Raw genomic sequence first — 27,000 nt, forward strand, 5'->3', positions numbered from 1 at the left:
AGGATAATCAAAAATGGATTTTAAAAAATGAGAGGATCAAGTTTTTTTGTGCAGTACAATGGAGACTTGAGAAACAATCTTCCATTTACACTCCAGGGGTAAGAGTTCAAATTGACAGTTGGTGAGTAGTAGAGTTCTGCAGGGATCGTTGTTGGGAGCACAACCATTCACATTATTCATTAATGATCTGGATGATGAAACTGAGGGCATTGTTGCTAGGTTTGCAGATGACACAAAGGTAGATGAAGGACATGGAGTGTTGAGGAAGTGGGAGACTGGATAAGGCCAGGATAGTGGGTAAAGAACTGGCAGATGTAATATAATGTGGGAAAATGTGAGATTATGCACTTTGATAGGAAGAATAGAGGTGTAGACTACTTTCTGAATGGGGAATGGCTTAGAAATCTGAAGCACAAAGTGACTTGGGAGTCCTAGTTTGGGATTCTCTTAAGGTTAACATGTAGGTTCTGTTGGCAGTTAGGCAGGCAAATGAATGCTGGCATTCATTTCAAGAGGACGAGAATACAATAGCAGATATGTATTGCAGAGATTGTGGTCAGATCACATTTAGCATATTGTGAGGTATTTGGTACAGCGACACAGTGGCTCAATACTTAACACTGCTGCCTCACAATGCCAGGGATTCCGGTTTGATTCCAGCTCAGGTGACTGTCTGTATAGAGTTTGCACATTCTCCCTGTGTCTGCTTTGGTTTCCTCTAGTTTCCTCCCACAGTCCAAAGATGAGCAGATTAGGTGAATTTTCAACGCTAAATTGCCCGTAGTGTTCAGGATATGTAGGTTACGTGCATTAGTGAGAGGTACATTTAGGGTAGGGGAATGTGTCTGGGTGGGCTGATCTTTGGACGGTCGATGTGGCCTTGTTGGGCTGAAGTGCTTGCTTCCACACTATAGGGAGTCTGTAAGCATTTTTGGGCTCTGTATCCAAGGAAGGGTGGTGCTATCATTGGCGGGGGTCCAGCGGAGGTTTACAAGAATGATCCCGGGAATGAAGAGCTTATCATATGAGGAATTGTTGTGGATTCACAATCTGGATTTGGTTGGGTTTAGAAGGAGGTATCTGATTGAAACTTACAGAATACTGAGAGGTCTGGACAGAGTGGATGTGGAGAAGATGTTTCCACTAGTAGGGGAGACTAGGACCTGAGGGCACAGCCACTGAGTGAAAGGATGGCCTTTTAGGACTGAGATGAGGAGGAATTACTTCAGCCAGAGGGGTGTTAATCTCTGGAACTCATTGCCACAGAAGACCGTGATGGAGTAGGATTTTGATTGGTAAGGGGATAAAAGGTTACAAAGAGAAAGCAGAATCGTTGAGAAACGTATCAGTCATGATGAAATAGTGGAGCAAACCTGATGGACTGAATGGCCTAATTCTGCTCCTGTATGTTATGGTCCTCAGATCTTATTATGATCCAGGGATCAGAATTAAGCGCAGTTGGCTCTCCTAAAAAAGAGATTTTTCAGTGCATTTAAGGGAACCGTTATCTTAGCAGAAAAGTTTTAAGTTATGCAACTTCCAGACCAGGAGTGTTAGTGTTAGAAATATACAGATGTTTAAAAGCAAATCTGAGAATATTCATGTAAGAAGACTTCACAAGAATGAAGTGGGAAGAATCAACTAACTCAAACTGAAAGTTGTGATGTGGAGGGGTAACTGCTCTGGATTTGAATCATTGCAAAATGATGGTGTTGGGGAACAGATGAGACTTTGTTTTACTGTGTGTTTCTTTGAACTGTGTTCTAAATCTAGATAATTTAGTTTGCCCTTGGTTTGTTTTTATCTTTTATGTAAAAGCTTCTGCTCTGTTGTTAAGGTAATGATGTAGCCTTGTGTGACTATGTTTCAGTGACTGACCATCACGTTTCCTGAACTAAACAAATGACCTGTAAGGCCAGATTTCATTGAGATCTAATTTGTCCAGTAGTGCCATCAGCTGGGACCATAATACTGAGCACGCTAAGAAATTGAATTATTCAGGGACATACTATCTCTTTCAATGGAATGTTTATTTACTTATTTTTATTGTTCATCATGAAATTATTCAAATGCTGATAATTATTTATTTTCAACCTTGTTGAAGCAATTTTTCAGGTTGCACTTCATAGCCTATTGTTGCTGGTGCGACTGTTGTAGAATATAACAACTCATCACATAGGAAACACAAACAGGACGGACAGATTTTGTAATGCAACAGAGGAAGAGCAGGATACTGGGGTGAATTGGATAGCTGTCCTAAAGAGACTGTTATTATAGGCCAAATGGTCTCCCTCTCTTTCACATAATTCTGATTACAGCAGTTACTATTTGCCCCCTGGTGGTGAATTGCAGTAGACACATTAGGACAACCGGTGTTCGAATAAGAACATGGTTGAAAAAAATCCACAGAAGTTATTTAATGGGCTTGTATTCCTGTCAGGGAACCTCAATTGCCAGAATTGCATCACCTAAAATTTTCCAACCATTTCAAGGATGGTTAATATATGATCACATTTTCTGATATCGATGACTGTATCGGCGCTGCCTCGTGCTCCCATGAGGAAGTTGAACAGTTCATCACTTTACCAACACCTTCCAGCCCGACTTCAAATTTACTTGGACCGTCTCAGACTCCTCCCTCCCCTTCCTAGACCTCTCCATTTCTATCTCGGGCGACCGAATCAACACGGACATTTACTATAAACTGACCGACTCCCACTGCTACCTAGACTACACTTTCTCCCACCCTGACCCCTGTAAAAATGCCATCCCATATTCCCAATTCCTTCGTCTCCGCCACATCTGCTCCCAGGAGGACCAGTTCCAATACCAAACAACCCAGATGGCCTCCTTCTTCAAAGACCGCAATTTCCCCTCCAGACGTGATCGACGATGCTCTCCACCGCATCCCCTCCACTTCCCACTCCTCCACCCTTGAGCCCCGCCCCTCCAATCACCACCAGGACAGATCTCCACTGGTCCTCACCTACCATCCCACCAACCTCCATATACATCATATCATCCGTTGTCATTTGCGCCACCTCCATATGGACCACACCACCAGGGATATATTTCCCTCCCTTCCCCTATCAGCGTTCCGAAAAGACCACTCTCTCCGTGATTCCCTTGTCAGGTCCACACCCCCCACCAATCCAATCTCCACTCCTGGCATCTTCCCCTGCAACCGCAAGAAATGCAAAACTTGCACCCGCACCTCCCCCCTTACTTCCCTCCAAGGCCCCAAGGGATCCTTCCATATCTGCCACAAATTCACCTGCACCTCCACACATATCATTTACTGCATCCGCTGCACCTGATGTGGCCTCCTCTATATTGGGGAGACAGGCCGCCTACTTGTGGAACGTTTCAGAGAACATCTCTGGGACACCCCATGGCTCAACATTTCAACTCCCCCTTCCACTCCACTAAGGACATGCAGGTCCTTGGATTCCTCCATTGCCAGACCATAGCAACACGATGGCTGGAGGAAGAGCGCCTCATCTTGCGCCTAGGAACCCTCCAACCACAAGGGATGAACTCAGATTTCTCCAGTTTCCTCATTTCCCCTCCCCCCACCTTGTCTCAGTCCCAATCCTCAAACTCAGCACCACTTTCCTAACCTGCAATCTTCTTCCTGACCTCTCCGCCCCCACCCCCACTTTGGCCTATTACCCTCACCTTGACTCCTTCCACCTATCGCATTTCCAATGCACCTCCCCCAAGTCCCTCTTCCCTACCTTTTATCTTAGCCTGCTTGGTACACTCTCTCCTCATTCCTGAAGAAGGGCTCATGCCCGAAACATCGATTCTCCTGTTCCTTGGATGCTGCCTGACCTGCTGCGCTTTTCCAGCAACACATTTTCAGCTATTAATTGGAAGGGCTGACATAGACATGCGAGGTCCAATGGGCTCCTTGTGATTTGATTAGAATTGTAAATTTTCATGGCACACAGGCTCAGCTTCACAATGGACATTTTATTTCATAACTAAGCCACAGGGACAGCAAACAGCAATTGTCACTCCTGTGTTATGTGTTCTTTTCTTACCTGTTCTTTCTTCAGCTATTGATTGTCTTGAGGAGATTCCTCCGCTAACAGTGGTGATGACCACAGAGTATGACCCTCCAGGTTTCAGGGAATGAAACAGATATTGATCGGTTTCACTTGAAACACTTTCATTCTTTATTACAATGTTTTCATGAATGAGGTGGATTTGGTAATTGTCAATGTCCCCACCAGCTCTAGTCCAGCTGGTGTGTAGGCTGTTGGTTGTCCCTTTGTTTGTCACATGATGGTTTGATACCTGAGCCGGCACTAAGGAAAAACAGTGTTACAAAACAATTTGAAAGCAACACTGCCCGAATTTATTTTTTGTCCTTTGTTGAGTGTGAAAGTTCCTCTAAAGCCATTGTAAAATTGAAATATATTATAAATGAATCATTGGAACTCTATTTATTTATTGAAGGTAAGGAGCTGGTGTAATGGAAATGTTATTAGCCTAATAATCCAGAGCCCCAGTGGAGGTATGGATTCAAATCCCACTGTGGCAGGTAATGAAATCCAAATTCAATAAGAATCTTGAATTAAAAGCCAGACTAATGATGACCATGAAACTTAACAAGGTGACAGCTCCAGCAATACTATGACTGAGTAATGGACACTGCTGGCAATTTAATTATCCCCCAGGATGGGAGGGAAGAGTGAGGTTAATAACAGTATGCATTTGGAGTGGGATTTGGAGGTCACGGGAAGGTCTAAAGGTGTAACACCTCGAGCCCCATTCCTTCCTGCCTTTTGCACAAAGTTGTCAAAACACACCTGCGAACGGTGTGATTTTGCCTTCAACAGAATGTTTTACCTGGTGTGGTAATATTTACATTATCTTTCTTAATACAAGAAACTAGGTGTGAATATCGTGATGGTGAAGAAATCAACCAACTGTTATGTATAAAAATTCCATCTTCAGGCACATAAGTATTTGGGCTAATATCAAGTTATTAAGTTGCAAGAGAGGAACATGCTTCCAGAAGAGTGGCATGCTTCAAGTTATCAAAGGTAAGATGGGTTGTGAGGTCTGTGTACCCTCAGATCACAGGCTAGGATTAAATGATGATGAATCTGTTTCTTTAAAGGTAGACTGACACACTGATTATGAGTCATAATACAACAGCATTGCCCAACATTTTATGTCAGTAGAGGTGGATGGAAAGCCTTAAGTAGATGATAACTAGTGAGCTGGTAAATGCCTGAAGATGAACCCAGATTGTAACAGTTCATATCCTGCAATGATCTCATAGGTTATGAAGGTTTACATGAAAGTTTAGCAGTACGAAATAGAATATTTATACAGTGTTTTTCATGACCCCATTGCACTTCACAATCAATGAAAACTTCCAAAGGGGAATAATTGTGGTAATGCTATTTGGAACCTTACTTTGTGCATTGTGACAATGAGCAGATAGCCGGTTTTGATAACGTTGTACAAGGGATAGATATTAGCCAGGACATTGGAAAAAATTCCTCTGCTTTTCTTCAAAATGTAACAGCAAAATATAATAAGTATGTGGAATTCATCATCTGTCAATGAACTTTCGTATTCAGTTGCATTTTCAAAACTAGCACATTCACATAATTGCCATGAGACAATAATGCAACACTAATTCCACTTACCTGTCCTTCCTTCTATTGAAGCAGATTTGCTTAAGTCACCGCTGATGGTGGTTACATTAACTGTGAACTTCCGTCCAGGTACCAAGCCAGAGAAAGTACAATCTTTGGCATCCTTTGACAGACTTTTATTCATCTCTGTATTTTTTGTGTCCTTTAATGATATAAGGTACCGGTCCAGTTCAGTCACTGGGGTTGTCCATGAGACACTGAGCGTGGATTCATCAGTGTGTTTTATACGTAGATGAAGGACTGCCCGAGGCGCTGTAAAATAAAAGTGAGAAAAATTAACTGATTGTGGATTATCCTTATCCTGCAACTGAAGTAAACTTGACCACACTGAACTCTTTGAAGCAGCTGAGGGTTATATAATTGAGAAATTAAAAATAAGAGTCTCTGGAGTGCCACTTCAATACTGAGTACTATTTCTAACATATTCAAACTCACAATGCGCCATCCTTCTGATTTAGCACAAGTTGAGGGCTTGAAACAAGCGGAGAGTCTCCCAGCTCTTTGTCTTTGCTGTAAAGATATCATTACGTTTCAAGTGTTCAGATTCTTTCTTTGTGGGGGCTGTGATGGAAAGAAATTTCTTTTTTGTGTAATGGTCCCAAATGTATTCCATGAATTGAGTTTTAAATCATTTGAGTAACTAGTCAGCACCAGAATGCAGCACTAAACCAGCTACCACTTATTGCAGATTTTTCAAATCATAGTAAATCACAGGTCGGCACATTTAGGAAACGTCACATCTGCACAGCAGGGTTGTGTGCTTTTCTAAGTTAGTGTGAAGCTTTGCTTTGGGATAACATGAAGTGAACTTTGTCCAATATCTAATCTTCAGAATATTGTGTAAAATGCAACAAAGTGTTCCATTTCTAGCATTTCTCCTCTCTCAAAATGTTATCTCTCAAAAGACTTAGAAGTCACTTTTAAGTTATCTTCTGTTTCTGGATTTTGTGATCATTTCTCCCCCATATAAATGAGTTGGGAAACAAGCAGCACTTAATTCTGAATTTTTAAAAGCAAGTACCTCTTCATACAAAGTTAATGATTTGGCGGGGAGAATGTCACTTTGGAGAGACTGGTTTGGTGAGAAGCGAACATATATCCAGTATTATTACAGTCCTGAGTTTTGTAATTTTACAAGCAGAGAACATTGCAATCCAACTCCTATGAAATAATCTGTGGTCCACGCAAAGTAGTCTTTGATTAGTAAGAACAGTTTTTGTGGGTAGGACGTCTATGCTCAAGCCTTGACCCTGCCGATGATGCACTGCTGCCTACTTAAGTGCTTGATTGGCACTTAATTCCAGCTCTTCAACTCGGGAATCAGATCCTCATCACTTCTATTAAATTCTCCACCACCCCTCAAAAAAAACCATATGAGGATATAGCCACTGAAGGAAGCACAAGATAAACTGACAGGCAATACTGGAAAAGGTTCAAATTGTGAAGTTATTCTGCCTCAGCATTTACCAAGGTACTGAATAAGCCTGACATTTGAAATAAATAAATAAAAATACATTTAAGATAGAAATAGGAAAGGCAATTAATAAACTAATTAAATTTAGGAAGGCTTTATGTGACGAAATAGATTGATGTGTGCATTTTCATAAAGTTAAGGAAGAGTTGTTGAGGGCGCTCTTACACATTTGAATTTATATAATATGTGCATTAGCAAAAGCAATAGCACCAGAAAACTGGTGGCTGGCTAATGTTGTCCCTGTAGTGAGACAGAACAAGTCCAGGGATCTTTAGACCCCAGTTGGAATAGTGTTGTGATAAAAAAGAAAAAGGAATACCTGCTCAAAGATCTGGAATATATACACCTGAATGATGAAAATGAAAAGTAATCAGCACATAAGGGAACATTAGGTTTGGTGAACTTTATTGTATACTTTGAGAATTAGGAAAGTGTTGGCAAATGAAATCTTGTAAATCATAGACTATGATCTTCAAAAGACTTTCATACATTGACTCATAACTAATATCAAGACGTGCAAATCAGATTACACATAGCAGAATTGGTAGTAACCTGCTATAAAGCAGAAAAGGGACATTAGGGATTGAAGGTAGCTACTAAAACTAGTAAAAGGTATGGAGTGATGGTTTACAGGAATTGGTGATGTGATCATTGTTTTTCACAGTTTACATCAATAGCTTGGACTCAAGAATTGAAAGTACAATTTAAAAATTCGTGAAAACAGTACTTGGGAGATATGTTAATATGAAGGAAGAATGCATCGAAAGGCATAAAACATTAATAAAGTAGCAGAATGATGAGTAATTGACAAAATTAATTTTAAGCAAATGTGAAATGATGTATTTTTGTAGGATAACTGAAGGTAGCGCATGTTGCGGAGGGAGGAAGAAGGTGGTCATGGCATACATATACAGAAATCATTATAAGTTGATCAATAGTAAAGCTATCCTAACAACAGCATTCATTTCCAGAGGGATAGGATTGAAAAACAGAGATGTTTAATTTACAAGAATTAATCTTTGGTTAAACGATGTTTGGAATGCTGTATAGCTCCAATATCCATATTGCAAACGGCATGTAAAGGCATTGGAAAAAATGCAAAGAAACCTCACAAGGCTGAGACCTGAACTAAGAGAATGTGGCTGTCAGGAATGGGCATGCTGTATTACTTTTTCTATAAAGCACTGAGGAACGACATGACAAAAAGTTTTTATGATAACTAAAGTGATAGACATAGAGAACAAGTCTAAAACTATAGGTAATGCAAATAACATACTCACTAATAAATCCAGCAGGGAATTGAAGATAATTTTTTTAACAGCAGTGAGTAAGAGTACAGAATGCACTCCCACATATTCCACCCAATATCATTGATGCGTTTAATGGGAAGCTGAATGAGCAAATGAGAAAGAATCAAGTAGAAGGATGTGCAGGTACAATGAGATGAAATGGTATGGTCAGAAGCTTTTCTGGAGCATAAATATCAGCATTGACTTGATGATCCAAATAACCTGTTACTGTGTTGTACACTTGAAATAGTTCAATATGATAAAGAATTTGGGTAAAACTTTCTGAACAATTTGTTTGTCATTTGTTTCCTACCTGTTCTCCCACTGCAGTATGCCTCGTTTTTTAAATTTCCACTCCTTACAATGACTGCAGCCTTATATAGCCGTCCAGGGATGAGTCCTAAATTGTTTATTACATATTCCCTGATATGCTTCTCAGCGGACACATTCAGCACGACAGAGGAGTGGTTAAACAGTTGAATCAGGTAACTCTCCCAGTCTCCAGTAGGGGGCAGCCAGCTCATTCTCAGAGAGCTAGTTGAACCATTGCTTGCCATTGCCAAGTTTGAGACACTTTGGGGAACTAGAATAAACATTAAACAATTCATGTACCAAGGGTTAATTTATTTAACAATCAGCAATTAGACAAAATGCATATCCTTATTTTTTCCAACAACAATAAATTAAGTTGCATTTTACATGGTGCCTTATCATTTCCTCAAGATGTCTCGAAACATTGAAGTTTAGTCATTGCTATCACGTAGGTAAATATGGCAGATGGCCAACCTATGCACAATAAGATCCCATAATTGACATGTGAATGATACAAATCTGTAGTTTGGTGACGTACTGTGAGAAACAAATATGGCTAGGAAATTTTGGGACCTGCCTATACTTTGATTTTTTGAAACAATCTTTCATGACGTGTGGGTGTTGCTGACAAGGTTGTTGTCCATTCCTAATTGCTTCGAAGAAGGTGGTAGTTAGCTATGTTCTTGTAGCACTGCTATTCATGTGGCACCAGGCAGGAAGTTCCAGGATTTTGAGCAGTGAATTATGCTTTTCAGTGAAAGGGAATATGCAGCATTTTCTCCCTACTGCCCAGAAATGCTAACCTGAAGTGCTGAGCACATGTCAATCGATGGGAATGGAAGCCAAATGTATAGGAGTTGGGACATCATGTTGAGGTTGTGCAGGATGTTGGTGAGACCTTTTCTGGAGTATTGTGTGCGATTCTGGTTGCCCCGTTACAGGAACAATATTATTACATTGGAGAGGATTCAGAAAAGATTTACCAGGATGTTGCTGAGAATGCAAGGGTGGGGAGGCATATTTTTAAGGTGAGAAAAGATTTAAAATGGACATGAAGGGCAATATTTTTACACAAGGAGTGATTTATGTGTGGAATGAACTGCCAAAGAAAGTGTTAGACGCGGGTACAATTATTACATTTAGAAGACATTATGATAAGTCCTATAATAGGAAGGGTTGAGAGAGATATGGGCTAAGCACAGGCAGGTGGGAGTAGTTTAGTTTAGTCCATGTTTGGCATGGACTAATTGGACTGAAGTGTCTGTTTCCACGCTGTATGACTTTATGACTCCACAACTCTATAAGTGAAGCAAACTGACATTTAAATGCCTTTTGTAATTGCCAAATAAGTTGTTCTTTATCACAAATAAAACAAATTGTAAATATTGAAAAAGAAATGTTTCAAGTAGACAGTAGACCTGACAACGTATAAGATCATTTTCAGATCTTTTTTAATTATAAAATCGTAAAATTCCTACCGTTTGGAAGCAGGCCATTCAGCCCATTGAGCCCTCTGAAGAGCATGCCACCCAGAACCACCTCCTTGCTCTATTCCTGTAACCCTGCATTTCCCATCATTAATTCACCGAGTCTACACATCCCTGGACAATGGGATGTGGGCATCACTGGCAAGATTAGCATTTGTTGCCATTCTTATTTGCCCTTCAACTGATTGGCTCATTGTCCCATTTTAAAGGGCAATTAAGGGTCAAATACCTTGTTGTGGGTCTAGGGTCACTTGTAGGCCAGACCAGGTAAGGATAGCAGCTTTCCTTCCCTGAAGGGCATTAGTGAACCAGATGAGTCTTCATGAAAATTGTTACATGGTTGCCATTAGACTAACTTTTAATTCCAGATTTTATTGAATTTAAAGTTCATTATCTGGGATTTGTACCAATCTCCCCAGAATATTAATTTGTGCCTTTGGGTTACAAGTCCCATGATCACCTGCCCCAAGATACCCATCAGATTAATGTTTCAGGTGTATTATGATTATAAGTTCAACATAACTTTTTTGTTCCCAGTTGCCATGTCTGTCGTACCATTTCATAAGTTCCTAAATTCAAATTATTTAGAGAATTAAAATCCTGGATGAAATAGCAGTATTCCACATGCACTCAATTTAACAGAAAATGGTATGATACTCAAACCATGTCAAAAAAACATTTGGTTTTAGTTATAATGAACATGAAGGTATGTGACCGGGTGCAACATTAGTATTTAAATCTCTGACTCAACAAGTTCTAAGTTCAAGTTTCATTTGAAGCTAACAAGGTAGTTCAATACTGAGGAAGAGCCAACATTTTGGAATAGCTGTCTTTTAGTTACAATGTTAAACCAAGGTCCTGCTGCCATCTCAGATGATCATAAAGCATCACAAGGCATGTTTGAAAGAAGGGAAAGCAAATCTCCTAGTAGGCCGGTTTATATTTATGTCTCAACCAATGCTGCTGAGAGATCATTTAGTAATTTATTTCATTGCTGTTCATACAACCCTGCACTATAACAGTTACTACACTTCAAAGCTTTTCATTTGTTGTAAATTGCTTTGAGATGGCACAAGGTCATCAAAGTCTCTAAAAAAAACTTATTTTACTTCATTACTCATGTCATTCAATAAACATAATAATTTAAAAGGGAATAATGGATATTTGTAAGTGATTACAAGATAGAAGCTAATCTAATTTGGTCTGTAATAAAGTATGTCATTGAAATTTCCACATCTTTTAAATGTTGTACATCTGCAGCACCTTCTATTTATAATTCAGATTTTATGACCAATAATATTAAGGAGACTAATTGATATGTTTAAACTTACATAACTATTCTTACTCTCAAATAATCCCAGGATTTGACTACTGTCTAGAAACCATTTCAATTCATTGATTTTAAAACTTAATGGGATACTTATATTGAATATTAGGTATGATTTAAGTGCTGAGAGATAGTATGCTCCAAGTCTTTGAGAGATGCTGAGTCTCATACTGAAGAGTTAGTCACTGTGACATACTATGAGGAATGTATTAAGAAATAATTTTACAGCTCATTATTGAGATTTAAATGACCAATGCACACGTTTCACAATAGACGGTCCAGGACAAAATGACATTTAACTACTTGAATCTAGCCTTCCATTCTGCTTTAGTTTTGAAAGGTTCTTGCTGCAGCATTTGGTACAATCCTGGATTATTTTGAAATATCACATGGTATTATTTAATTCCAACAATCAGTGAATTTTAGTACTTTTGAATATTACCAAGTTATAATCGGTCAGATCCATTTACACCTAATAACTCATGGTGATTCCATTGTCAAAACCTAAATCCTTAAAATCACCTTGGAGGGTAAGAGTCAGCATTGGGTTGATGTTCAGTAGACCAGCATCTGTAGCACCCACTTTCGCTTAGTTGATTTTAACCTTACTGCGAACCCTCTTCGAAGTACTGTGGCTACTAGAACAGGTCAGAGGTTGGGCATTCTGTCTAATCATCTCCTGACTCCCTAAAGTGTCTGTGTAACCCACAGAGCACAAGTCAGCAATGTGAGGAAAACCCTGAATAGACAGTTGCAGCTAAATGTGGAAACAACATCATTGGGTCAAAGCAATCCACTTGATCAGCACCTCACCTACCCTTTAAAGATTGACTCCCTTCACCATCACTGTAATGTAACTGCAGTATGTACACTATCTAAAGCAGTGCTTCAAAAGCTATTTACCCTTGTGACCTCCATTTGGGTATTTGAGAATAGCTGTAATTATAGACCTGCATATGGGAGGCATGCGGGAGCTGTGAGGGGGGAGAGAGTAGGAAAGATATTTGTGAAGATAATGGTTGAGGGCATCTATTTCAACTGGGAGAATAGGAAATTTGTGAGAGCAGGGAGGGAAGATGGGATAGAGAGAGTGTGAGGGGGCTTTTGTAGCACAGTGGTCGTGTCTTTATGTCTGAACCAAGAGGTGTGACAGAGATTTCTGAACAAGTTGAAGAAGAAACAGAGTGAGGATGGAGATCTCTGGGTGGTTGTGGGGAGGTTCTATTTCTCCAGGGGTTTTTTCCAAACAGTATTCAGGCCTCAGGGTACAACACAGTGGTGCTGTGCTTTTCCAGCACCACTCTAATCTTGACTCTAATCTCCGGCAAAACCTAAATCCTTAAAATCACCTTGGAGGGTGGGAGCCAGCATTGGGCTGATGTTCAGTAGCCCTTCCTGATGAAGGGCTTGTGCCCGAAACGTCGAATTTCCTATTCCTTGGATGCTGCCTGACCTGCTGCGCTTTAACCAGCAAAACATTTTCAGCTCTGATGTTCAGTAGACCAGCATCTGTAGCACCCACTTTCGCCTAGTTGATTTTAACCTCTTCAAAGGATGCCTACCTTGAAGAAGTTATCCTCCTCTCTCTACAAGGATCTCAGTGAGTCCCTCTTACTGCAACCCCCAGGTCATCTCCTCAGGGTACAACAGCCTAGTCCACACCCACTTTAAAAACATATCTGACCCTTTAAAGTAACCTTGCAGCTTTTAGCACAGGGTCGGAGCACCACAGCAGATATTGTTGCCTTGGAATTCATGATCCCAAAATTCCAACTCTCAACCCCACAGTCTGGAATCCTTGATTGAAAGGATGCACTGCTTCCCAACCTTCCGTCTCTACCTCCATAACAATAAGAGCTATGGGATTATTCACTTCAAGTCCCACACCAGCTATGACTTAGGCACAGGTGCCTATTCCTTCATTGTCACTGTATTAACATGCTAGAGCTCCGCAACCTGCAGCGCTCTGTGAGTTATTTAGTCATGGATTGCAGTGCTTCAAAAAGGAGGATGTATAATAAATGTTGACCTTGCCATTGATACCCATATCTGAGAACAAATATTGATGGAAAACTCACTGGAAAGCAATTATTTATTACAGATAGCAAATGACATTATGACGATTCAGTAACAGTGTCACTTCAGTTACTGTGCAGGTCTTACCAGTTCTGCCACTACTTGCAGCTACTGCTTGCAGCTTTCCCCTGATGGTTTTGATAGTGATGTTATACAAACGCCCTGGAGTTAACCCACGAAAGACGACCTGAGATGTACTTGATTGCAAACTCTTGGTTTCTTTCACAGTTCGCCAATAAGACAGCGTGACATTATATGAATCCACATCTCCCACAGCTCTCTTCCAAGAAACTAGGAGGCTATTACAGCTGCTGTTATTTGATACAAACACAAATGGAACCTTTGCTGGAGCTGAAAAGAAAAGAATATATGTTTCATTGTTGTTATCATTTATCAATTAAAGCATGGAGTATGGTGTATACTGCTCAAGGAAGTGTTAATATTTAAATAAGCTTCCTTCTTCATTAGTGGAAATATTTGAACATTGCACTATTCCCTAATGTCAATTCTGTTAATGTATATCAAGATAATTAGTGTCATTTAAGCTTAATTACTTTATATTCATTTTAAATGATGACAATGAAAATGGGGGAAGGGGCTCAAGTAAATCCATACTATGTTGTTTCAACTATATTTAGGCAGAGTATTGTTTTATTTTTATTCCTTGACAGGATTGTGAGTATTAATGGCAAGGCCAAAATTTGTTGTTCGTCACTAGTCACCCTATACCATTTCAGTGGGCAGGGAAGAGTCAGATTGCAGTAGGTCTGGCCTCAACAGGTTGGCAGATTTCTTTCACTAATAGAAATTAGTAAACCAGATGAGTCTTATAATAATTAATGATAATTAGCATGGTCATCACCAACAAGGCTTTTCATAATAGGTTTCGTAAGGCAAGTTAGGATATTCATCTAGTCGTCTGGATTTCTACATTAGACATTACTATATGATACCATTTTGCCCATGTTAGTAGTTCTGTTTTTGATTTTATAACATAACTGAATAGTAACAGATTTAATTGTGAAAATCTTGAAATTGCTATCTATTGGCCTTTCATCAGGAAGGGCTCTTGCCTGAAACATCGATTCTCCTGCTCCTCGGATGCTGCCTGACCTGCTGCACTTTTCCAGCACCCCACTCTTGACTCTGATCTCCAGCATCTGCAGTCCTCACTATCTCCATCTATTGGTATGTGTCAGAAGGTTGTTTCCAGGAGGGAATTCCAGTGAGTGTTAGATACTGTCTTTAGTTTAATTTGAGGTCTACTAGACTGAGACTGATCTTTGTAACTGCTGCAACCCCAGCTCAAACAGAACTTTGAGGGCAATGACTTTAATCAAGGTTCCCATTTGAGGCCAGCATTTGCAGTCACATTGCTTTGGGCTCCGCAGGTGACCGTTCCTGACTACCAGAATTTCTAAACGGATCAAAGCATCAGCCAAGCTACTCTTAATAACAGAATCACCAAGCTTATTCAGCACTGGAAATTATTGATAACTAAAGAGGAACTTGTTTCTGATTACCTTCTCTTCATTAAAATGGTAACGCTGTTTTCAGCTCAGAAGATAAGATTTTGAATCATGAAAGATTATGATTAGTTTAAAATTATGCTTGTGGTTTTAAAATATGCAGAGAGGGTCTTGCAGTGCAGTATTATTTTCCCTGCTTTTTCTGGGTCAGACAACTCTGGGTTCAAGCCCCACCACTCCCAAAAATAAGCAGCAATATTTGAGATTGTAATTAAAAAGATGATCGTTGTAATGTAACCCACATCTTTTTGAACCAATGAAACAGAACAGTTCCAACCCCTGACTCCTGTGTAGCATTGACCTCACATGTTTTTGGACCCTAGTTTTTAGTTAGCCATTCATTATAATCACATATTTACCCCAATGGAGATGTGAATGGTCATTTCTCAGTTACCTGTCTGCACAGATTTTGAACTGATGGTTTCTAGGTCTCCCGCTATACTGATCACGGTGAGATTATAGAGTCTGCCAGCTGTTAATCCCCTGAAAGTGTGGTGGTTGGTCGAGTTGGCAAAAGTGTTCTGCTGGACAACATTTCCCTCATCACTCAGACAAAGTCTGAAGCTGTCCACTTTCCCAGGGCCAGAAATCCAGCTTGTGGTGAGACTGTCTGGTTCCCTTGAAATCTGGATATCCTTCACCCCAGAGGGAACTGGAGAGACCAGAGTTAAATACATTTGATCAGATAGGTCGATACTGTGACATTCTTTTAAAAGTATGCAGATTACAGTTAATTACACTTGGCATCATAATCCTATACAGTTGCAAAGGACCCATGAGATAACAGATTGATGGAGATAGGTATGAATATTAAGGAAGATGGCATGGGTCCATTAATCAAATTGTGATTGTTTATCTTGCATCCAATCTCTGGAGAAGGTGGCAACTGTTTCACCACATATGATTGCTGAGAACAACACAACATTGCCAGATGTTAAAAATTACACTTTGCATCCAGTTCAACAGAAGCAGCTCAGAACACTGACTAAAAACTAATGTTAGCATAGAGCTCCATTAAATGAACTGCAGTCGTTCGAGAAGGCAGCTCACCAACATGTTCTTAAGGGCAACTCGGGATCGGCTATAAATGTTAGAGAATCCACCATCCCTGAACGAATAGAAAATAAACAAACTGATTGGAAATATTTTAAAATTGATCACCTTGGAACTTTTTTTTAATCCATGCAATTAATACAAGAGGAGCAAAGCCAAATCAAGGTGAGACCTTTCAACCAACTGCAAGAGATGAAACACTTTGTATGGGTGTTAATTGTGTAATTGAGAAACTTAGACAAGCAGGCACTGCATCCTTACAAACTAATGCCAAAGATCAAAGATGCCATCTAGTTCTCTGGTACTGTCACAGGCCCAGAGTTAACAATGCTAATTTTTCCATGTTAGTATATTTCTTATACACAATGCAACTGATGCTTGTTAACCCTGGGCCTGTTACAGTTTCACGTAGAGTTTTAAACATTAGTTCTATGGATAAGAGCAACATTGGCAAGGCTAATATTATTGATAGTGCCTACTTCCTTTTGAAACACTGATTAATGTAAACACGTGTACAATGTTGCTGGGGAGGAATTCCAGGGTTTTCACCTGATCACAGTCAAAGAATGGTGGTATAGAGTAAAGTCATATCCTGGATGGCTTCAAGCTTCTCGAATATTATTGGCCCCATACCCATTCAGTTAAGTGAAGAGTATTCCATCAAACTCTTGTGATGGTGCACAGGCTTTGGGACTTTTATTGTATATTCAATCATGGAATGAAGACATCATTGGCTAGGCCAACTTTATTGCCCATTCTTAATTGTCCAGAGTACAGTTAAGGGTCAGCCACATTACTGTGGTTCTGGAGTCACATGTAGGCCAGGCTGGGTAAAGATGGCAGTTTTCTTCCCTCAAGAACGTTAGTGATGAGCTTTTCCCTGATAATCAACAATGGATTCATGGTCATTATTTGACTCTTAATTCCAACAGATTTTTAATAATTGGATTCAAATTCCAACATCTACCATAGTGGGATTTGAAATTGGTCCCCCAGAACATTACCTGGATTAACAGTCTAGCAATAATATCACTAGATCAGTAGCTCACGTACAGTTAGGGAGTGACTTACTTACTGCAGGATTTCCAGACTCTGACCTGCTCTTGTGATCAGAGAAATCACAGTTAAAAAGCAGTGCTGAAATTACATCCAGTGATGTTTTGTTGGAAGTTAATTTTAGTGTTTCATTTCATATTAGGCTTTACTGTCAGGACTCAAGGGGAGGCAGAGAACAAGCCAATTGAATTCTGGTGGATATGTTCATCAAACATGCTTCATACATCAGCACATAATGAATAGAAGCAGGAGAAAATCCTATGGTCTGTTCGGACGCTGGACCATTCACTATGATCATAGTTAATATTGGACTGAAACCTGATGGTCCTGCCCATCCCTTGACCTCCCTGAGAGAGCAACAATCTTTCTATCTAAACTTTACATGTATTAAATGATCACATAATCCTCTGACCTTTTGTTCTAGATTCCCCAGCCAGAGGAAGCAATGTCTCAGTGTCGACTCTGCCAAACCCCATTGTTATCTTGAATGTTTCATTGTGATCAGCTTTCATTCTTCTAAGCTCCAGAGACTTTAGATTCAATTTACTCACCCTCTTATCGTAGGCAATTTCTCTCTTCCCAGAGACTAATCCACTGAACCTGCCTTTAAAGCATGTACAGGTAGACAATCATTTATCCGAAATTCTGAAATCCAAAACGCTCCAAAGTCTGAAGTTCTTTTCTCATTAACAAGGTTGTTTGGTACGCAAATGTTAACCCAAGTTGACACCCACTTGATGCGTGTCACTCAGATGCAACATGTGGGGACATGGCCCAGCACTGGCAGGCCTCAATTCTCCCTCAATTCCTGTTTTACTGAGTGAGTCTGCTCCTCCGGTGGTACTTTTTAAAAATTTTACCATCAAACTGTCACTTATTCTGAAATTCAAAAAATTCTGAATTCCGAAAACCAGCTGGTCCTGAGCATTTCTGATATATGCACCCGTATATGCTTCCTTAAATATGAAGATTTGTGATAAAGACAAACATGTCATTTGTTTTACTAATTGCTTGCTGCACCTGCATAGCAGCCTGTTGTATTCCTTGTGTGAGCACATGCAGGTCGCTGTGAACATCATGATTTGGAGGTACCGGTATGAGACTGGGGTGGACAAAGTTAAAAGTCACACAACACCAGGTTATAGTCCAACAGGTTTGTTTGGAATCACTAGCTTTCGAAATGCTGCTTCTTCATCAGGTGGTTGTGGAGCAGAATCATAAGACAGAGACTTTATAGCAACAAGGTTGCAGTGTCATGGAATGTAATATTAAACAAATTTAGCTTATGTCTTTCATCTTTTAGAATGACCATGTTAGTTTCAGTTCCTTCATATGTAACTCCCAGAATTTTTTTAAAGTTACATTCTCAAGGTAGCTTTTAACAAAAGGTGCCATCTCAGCTCAGATAATGCAGCAAAGGTGTAAAGTTAAAGTCTGTTTGTGTCCTAATGTTAGGTCAGACTGATTCTATTTCTAAAGTGGGCATTACAGAATATTGCATAGATTTATGCAGTTTTTGAGCGAAATAGAATGTAATTCTACAAGTACAAATTCACCCCACAAGCTTACACGTGTGTGTGCGTATGTGTGTATATGATGTAGTGGGGTCACATGAATCCAGTAACCCGGTTGAGGCTATCATGGGTACCGAACTTTGCTATCAGCCTCTGCACTTTGTGTTGTTGCATGTCCTGAAGACTGCCTTGGAGGATGATCACCCGAAGGTCCTTGGCGGAATGTCCCGGACCTCTGAAGTGCTCCCCGTCTGGGAGGGAACACTCTTGCCTGGTGATTGTTGTGAGGGGTCCATTCATCCGTTGCCATAGCCTCTACCCCGACACATACAGCTACTTGCACACACTCATTTGGTCTCCCCAGCATACACACGCATATAAAAGCTTGTGGGGTGAATTTGTACTTGCAAAATTACATTTCAGTTTGCTCAAAAACTTCATAAATCCATGCAATATTCTGTAACTCTCACTTTAGAAATAGAGTCAGTCTGACCTAACATTAGGACACAGACAGACTTTAACTTCACACTTTCAATGCATTATCTGAGCTGAAATGACACCTATTGTTAAAAGCTAGCTTGAGGACGTAACTTTAAAAAAGTTCTGGGATTTACACATGAAGGAACTGAAACTGACATGGTCATTCTAAAAGATGAAAAACTTAATCTAAATTTCTTTAATATTACAATCCATATCACTACAATCCTGTTGCTATAAAATCTGTGTCTTATGATTCTGCTCCACAACCACCTGATGAAGAAAAGCGTTTCAAAAGCTGGTGATTCCAAATAAGCCTGTTAGACTATAACCTAATGTTGTGTGATTTTCAACTCTGAACATCAACATTTACATGTTTCAAGCCTTGCAAAAATAACTAGTCTGCTTTTCTATTCTTAAGATTGAAAGTAACACAAATGTAACCACTTTATATCTGATCAGGATCCTTGATGCCCAGTCCCTTAACATGTCTATGTCTTTTTGCAGCCTCTTTGCAGCCTCCTCAGCTTACATTCCCACCCAACTTTGTATCACAAGCAAATTTACGCATGTTATTAAATAAAAACCGAAAGAACCGTGGATACTGTAAATCAGAAACAAAAACAGAAATTGCTGGAAAAGCTGAGCAGGTCTGGCAGCATTTGTGAAGTGAAATCAAAGTTAACGTTTTGGGTCCTGTGACCCTTCCTTAGAACCGGACCCAAAATGTTAGCTCTGATATCTCTTCACAGATGCTGCCACACTTGCTGAGCTTTTCCAGCAATTCCTAATTTTTGTTACGTACATTATTCTCTATCTTTAAGTTGTTGATAAAATTTGTAAAATGCTGAGGCCCAGCACTGATGATAGTGCCACTCCACTAGTCTCAGCCTGCCAACTTGAAAATGTCCCATTTATTTGTTTATTCATTCAGGGGATTTATTGCTTATCTCTAGTGCCCTTGAGAAGATGGTGGTGAGCTGCCTTCTCGAACTGGAGCAGTCCATTCACGGTCGGTACATCCACAATGATGCAAGGGAAGAAGTTTCAGAGTTTTGACACAGCAACGGTGAGGAAATGGCAAAATATCTCTACTTTGCTTCCCATCCATGAACTGATGATCTATCCATGCTAATCTATCACCCCAACTCCATAAGTCCTTATCTTGTGTATTAACCTTTCTGGACACCTTTTGAAAATCCAGGATCACTTCTGGTAACTTGTATTTTTCCTATAGATACATATTCAAAAAGTCCAAATAAATATCTCAAACAGGGTTTCCCTTTTGTAGAATGATATTGACATGTTCTAATCAGGCTACACTCTTCTAAATGCAGTGTCAAAATTCTTTAATAAGAGATACAGCACTTTTTCAATGACTGAAATGAGGCTAACCCATTTGTTTTCCTTTATTCTCTATCTTCTGTTTTTGAATAGTAGTGATACATTTCCTAACTTTGAATCCGTTAGAGCCATTCTAGAATGTAAGGAATTTTAGAAAATTGTAGCCAGTGCTTCTACTATTTATTGTAGCTATCTCTTTTAGAACCCTAAGATTAGATTTACAATGTGGAAACAGGCCCTTCGGCCCAACAAGTCCACACCGACCCGCCACGCACCCATACATTTACCCCTTACCTAACACTACGGGCAATTTAGCATGGCCAATTCACCTGGCCCGCATATCTTTGGACTGTGGGAGGAAACCGGAGCACCCGGAGGAAACCCACGCAGACACGGGGAGAACGTGCAAACTCCACACAGACAATCACCCAAGGCTGGGATCGAACCTGGGACCCTGGTGCTGTGAGGCAACAGTGCTAACCACTGTGCCACCATGCCGCCCATTAGGTCCTAGAATTTGCTGGCTTTCAGATCCCTGATTTTCTTCAGTATACTTTCTTCACTGATATTATTTATCTCTATTTCCTTCCTCATATTAGCTCTTGGATTGTCCTCTAGTTTAGTTAGTAACTTATGTCTTCTAGTGTAGAGGTACAAATAAAATAATTATTCAATGTTTCTTGTCAAATCTTAATTCCAGGAAACTGTTGTACTGCAATCATGATCAGTAGCTGCAGCATGGGTCTCACTATGGCTACAATTCATTTATAATGCTTGGCTCAATCTCAGATTTTTCTGTCCAGGTGAGTTTGCACATTTTGGAGATATAAACTGGCATTTTCAAGCTCATATGCTCTTTTATATCAACAAACTTCTCTTCATTAAAGTATAATTAATTATTTACTGTGATGTATGGTCCATTATAATGAATGGTCATAGAAAATAAAACTACATGATTTTGATTTTCCAAGAAGCAATTCCTACAGCTAAGGCTTAAACACCAGCTACTTTCTAGCACAGATTTAACCCTACAGTATCACAGTAATGTTTAAGCTGTGAGAAAATAGCTAATCCACCTCAGGTACCCTTCCAAACTAATGATTCATTTTCTCATAGGATTAATCTTGCAAGACACATTAACCAAACATTAAGCAACAGTGGATGTGATATTTCATATGTAGATACGTATATGGAAAGGACACTTGTAAGATTTCAGAAAATGTTGTATAATCAAAATTAACTCTTAATTTTATGCTGAATATGTTATGCCCACCAAATCAGCAAAGAAATCCATAACATTTTTACACCATTGTAACTTACTTGTGGATCCAAAAGTATGGGGTCCATCACAGCTCTTGTTTCCAGCATGTGCCTTTATAGTGAAGCGATACCTGCTGCCTGGTGTCAGTTTTAGAAAAGAGGCTTCTTTATTGTGGGAGCTCCCAGGGATGTGGACGTTCTGAGTTTCCCTATTGTCCAACCCAAATAAACTGACTTCGTAAAAATCAACATTCCCAGGTGCTGGAGTCCAAAACACATGGAGACTGGTGGAGGTTGTCCTACTTTTGATCACTTCAAAGCTCTGGGGTGGTTTGGGATCTAAAAGAAAATGTAAAGATGATATTAAAACAGACAAACAAAATTGCTAGAAATACTCAGCAAATCAGGCAGCATCTGTAGAGGTGGAGCAGTTCTTGCCAAAAGGTGGATGATCTGAAATGTTAACAATGCTCCTGTCTCCATGGATGCTGTAAGACTTGCTGATATTTCTGGCATTTTCTTTCATCTATTTCAGATTTCTAACTGCTGCAGTATTTTGCTTCGAGATTAAAAGAGATCGAACAAAGAAATTAAACAGTTATAGAATCATAAGAGTCATTCAGCACGAAAACAGACCCTTTGGTCCAACAAGCTAAGCCAACTCCAAACCCAAACTAAACTCATCCCACCTACCTGTGCTTGGCCCATATCTCTCAAAAGATTTCTTACTCATGCACTTACCTAAATGTCTTTTAAACATTGTAAACACATCCATCACCTCCTCTGGAAAATGAATTCACATACAAACCACACCCTATGTAAAAAATTTGCCCCCAAGTCTTTTTAGAATTTTCTCCTCTAACCTTAAATATATGCCCCCAGTCTTGAAATCACCCATCCTAGGGAAAAGATACTTACCTGGCTTCGAAGTAAGGACACTACCATTGCACCACAAGAGCCCCTAAAGTTTGCATTACTTAACACCTTTAATGCTACCAGATATCCCGAAGCATTTTACAAACAAGGAACTAATTAAAGAATATTCACTGTTGTAATATCTATATCCCTCATGATTTTACAAACCTCTATAAAGTGATCCTCAATCTCTTATGCTCAAGTGAAAAAGTCCCAGCCTATTCAGCCTCTCCTTATAACTCAAACCACCATTCCTGACAATACCTTGGTAAATCTCATCTGAACCCTCTCGAGCTTAATAATATCCTTCCAATAACATTGCGACCAGTTCTTGTCGCAAATTCAAATTTATTACTTAGTGCAATGTCTGAGTGCTTATTTCTGTCCTAAAATGTGATGTGCTTTAATTCTCTTTCCTGGAAAATGTTTGTTCTGAATTTTCTTCCTTATTTTGTCTGGAAACTGAGCAGCCAGATTGCACCAAGTAATATCTTGAACTATGAGATATACAGTATGTATCACTGTCCAACTTTAGAGCACAAGTGTGATAATTCAATTATATATTGTGCTGTATATTAGTTAGGAAGTATTTGTGCAGCCATTAAATCAAAAACAATGTAATACAAGACTTTAAATAACTGTTTATTAAACAAAAGATAGATGGAAAATCATACAGCTTGCACAGAATACATATAACTGATGAAGGATGAAACATGAGTAAGGCCAGGCTGAATTCAAGACATTTTGAGTCTAGAACATCTGTTCTTTGGCAGTTGCTAAAGCATGGAGCAAAGCAACACAATGCATAACACCTATCCATTTATCCATCTGTACCTGTCTTATTTAATCACTTGTATGTATGTATGTATTGGCCTCTATGTATTGGCCTCCTTTATAGTTTTTGAAATATCTGCGCAGCCACGGTATACTGTGTTGTTGACACTATGCTTTGATTTTAACGATAAATATCCATCACTTTTTAAAATATATGTGCAATAGTAAAATGGCCAGATCACCTTTGTTTAATTATTTCACCCGGGACAATATACATATGCCTTAACTCTAAGTCAGAAGGCTCTAGGTTCAAATTTCATCCCAGGTATTAAGCTCAGAAATCTCGGCCAACACTCCAGTGCGGCACTGAAGGAGAGCTGAACTGCCAGAGATACAGTCTGTATGATGAGACTGAGGCTTGTTTGTTCTCTCAGATAAAAGAATAAGATGGCACTAATTGGAGAAAAGTTGCTTGGTATGCTAGTCAGTATTGGTCCTCCAAATAACAGCATGAAAATACATTTAGTGTTTATAGAGCTTGTTGCACAAAAATTGGCTGTTGTGCTTGCTACATTACAAGAGTGAATACTCTTTAATTAGTTCCTTGTTGGTAGTATTAAAGGTGTTAAATAATGCAAGCTTTAGGGGCTCTTGCGGTGAAATAATAGTGTCCCCACTTCGAAGCCAAATGGCCCAGGTTTAACTCCCATCTGCTCTGAATAGGTTGATTAGAGACAATCTATAATGCAAGTCTTTTTTTCCTCTTGGTAACAAAGCTGTTTGCATTGATCATGCCTTTGACCTTAAATTGGTATTTTCAGAAAAGTACTTTAAATAGAGCACATCAAATCTCTTGGACCATTGAAATCCAAAAGATTCCCAGGTTTTATATTAAAAAATATCTAAGCAATTGTATTAACACAGCAAGGGAAATATTAGCACAAAGTCACAATGCTGAGTCAAGGTTCTTTTGAAGGATTTTATTACTTTATGATTCTATGACTGACTTTCCAGTTTCCTCCATTATCCATTTCTATTTTCCTTTACGCAATTAAGGATTGTGGGCGGCATGGTGGCACAGTGGTTAGCACTGCTGCCTCACAGCACCTGAGACCCGGGTTCAATTCCCGACTCAGGCGACTAACTGTGTGGAGTTTGCACGTTTGCCCGTGTCTGTGTGGGTTTCCTCCAGGTGCTCTGGTTTCCTCCCACAGTCCAAAGATGTGCGGGTCAAGTGAATTGACCATGCTAAATTGCCCATAGTGTTAGGTAAGGGGTAAATGTAGGGGTATGGGTGGGCTGTGCTTCGGCGGGTCGGTGTGGAATTGTTGGGCCGAAGGGCCTGTTTCCACACTGTAAGTAATCTAATCTAATTTCTTTCAGTATTAATCACTGCTTGCAGCAAAAAAAAATCCACATTCCAACCTCTTTCTGCTGCAAATTTGCTCAACCTTTCTTAGTTACTTAGACTATTTTTCTCTGGAATGGTCCTTTTTAAGTCTCAATATTAAAAATAGTGAACTAATTTCCCAGCTCTCCAATTAGGGATCAGGGGTATTATTTTCCTTTATTTTAAGAAAAGCTATTGAGCGGATGGTGTGGTCGGCAAAATTCCCATGTGTTAATGCCAATAGTGAGGTAATTAAAGGATGTCAGGTACAAATCTTGGAACCTGGTTCATCCCAGATTATGACTGAGGAGATATTGGCCAACTTTCTATACATGTTATGTACTATATAGTAGGTGGAAACCCTAATCAAATTATCGGTAAATTACTAAATTGGATAGCAACGATGTATATGTAAAGTAAAAAGGAACAAGTTTCTCGGAGTGTATGAACAACCCAATCCAATCCTTTACTACAGCATACAGGCCGAGATTTCAGGTTGCGTGTTTCGAAGGTTCAGTTGGACAGCACATTCCTTATCTACTCAAATCTATTTGGCAACGAGAATAAAACACTCGGACCTTTTCTAACATCCGTTAGAACAAAGGAACAATACTGGCGGGGCTCAACTACTCCTGGCTCGGCTTAACTTCAAACCATTGTTGCATATTTAGGGATTGGCCTCTGTCCAGTAATATCACCGCGGTTCACATCTGTACGCACTTGTACGGTCTAAATAAAGGTGGAGGCAGACTGCCAACGGGGGGGGGCGCAAGGGGGGGGGGGTGCGAGGGGGGAGTGCGAGGGGGGGGCGAGGGAGGTGGGGGGGGAGGGGAAGGGGGAGAGTGGATTTGGAAATAATCTCTCCTCGAAAAACAGCTCTTGCCATGATAATTAACTGAGGTAGAAGCATAATTCTAATGTGTGCATAGTCAATATTTAAGCGAGGAACTAATCATTCATATTTAAAAACAATGTTCGGACACATCTCTGATGCAAGTGAGTCGCAAACCTGGAGTGGTTGGCCCAGAGGGAGGGACACTACCACCGTACTACAATATCACCGTTTTTTTTGTCAGCTTTAATCTCGAAGTTATGAACTGAGCTTCCAAGTGAGATATTGGACATGGAGTGAAGTGACATATCTTTCCGTCTAGATTCCAGCCTGTTGCCAGCAGTTTTCACTTTCCAAATGTCGAGCCTTTCGATTTACCTTCGAAAGGTGACTGAATCTGTTCGAGTAAAAAGTGAGGTCTGCAGATGCTGGAGATCAGAGCTGAAAATGTGTTGCTGGTTAAAGCACAGCAAGTTAGGCAGCATCCAAGGAACAGGAAATTCGACGTTTCGGGCCAGAGCCCTTCATCAGGAATGAGGAGAGGGTGCCAGGCAAGCTCAGATAAAAGGTAGGGAGGAGGGACTTGGGGGAGGGGCGATGGAGATGTGATAGGTGGAAGGAGGTCAAGGTGAAGGTGATAGGCCGGAGAGGGGGTGGGGGCGGAGAGGTCAGGAAGGAGATTGCAGGTTAGGAGGGCGGTGCTGAGTCCAAGGGAATCGACTGAGACAAGGTGGGGGGAGGGGAAATGAGGAAACTGGAGAAATCTGAATTCATATCTTGTGGTTGGAGGGTTCCCAGGCGGAAGATGAGGCGCTCTTCCTCCAACCGTCGTGTTGTTATGTTCTGGCGATGGAGGAGTCCAAGGACCTGCATGTCTTCGGTGGAGTGGGAGAGAGAGTTAAAGTGTTGAGCCACGGGGTGGTTGGGTTGGTTGGTCCGGGCGTCCCAGAGGTGTTCCCTGAAGCGTTCTGCAAGTAGGCGGCCTGTCTCCCCAATATAGAGGAGGCCACATCGGGTGCAGCGGATGCAATAGATGATGTGTGTGGAGGTACAGGTGAACTTGTGGCGGATATGGAAGGATCCCTTGGGGCCTTGGAGAGAAGTAAGGGAGGAGGTGTGGGCACAAGTTTTGCAATTCCTGCGGTTGCAGGGGAAGGTGCAGGGAGTGGAGGTTGGGTTGCTGGGAGGTGTGGACCTGACGAGGGAGTCACCA

At 40.3% G+C, this 27,000-nt stretch overlaps 1 protein-coding gene across 4 annotated transcripts in view; it reads right to left on the reverse strand.

Annotated features, from left to right (window-relative positions):
- Positions 1-27,000, reverse strand: part of ptprb (protein tyrosine phosphatase receptor type b) — a 114,899-nt gene that overhangs the window by 47,519 nt on the left and 40,380 nt on the right. For all 4 annotated transcript variants that reach the window (XM_060839738.1, XM_060839739.1, XM_060839740.1 and 1 more), the window contains 6 exons: positions 21,937-22,215; positions 15,567-15,824; positions 13,731-13,994; positions 8,755-9,024; positions 5,670-5,930; positions 4,047-4,313 (listed from right to left, as the gene is read on the reverse strand). In XM_060839738.1, the coding sequence (XP_060695721.1) occupies positions 4,047-4,313; positions 5,670-5,930; positions 8,755-9,024; positions 13,731-13,994; positions 15,567-15,824; positions 21,937-22,215 (1,599 nt within the window). The remainder of the gene's footprint in view (positions 1-4,046; positions 4,314-5,669; positions 5,931-8,754; positions 9,025-13,730; positions 13,995-15,566; positions 15,825-21,936; positions 22,216-27,000) is intronic.

This window comes from Hemiscyllium ocellatum, chromosome 19 (genome assembly GCF_020745735.1).
Source record: "Hemiscyllium ocellatum isolate sHemOce1 chromosome 19, sHemOce1.pat.X.cur, whole genome shotgun sequence".
Lineage (NCBI taxonomy): Eukaryota > Metazoa > Chordata > Chondrichthyes > Orectolobiformes > Hemiscylliidae > Hemiscyllium > Hemiscyllium ocellatum.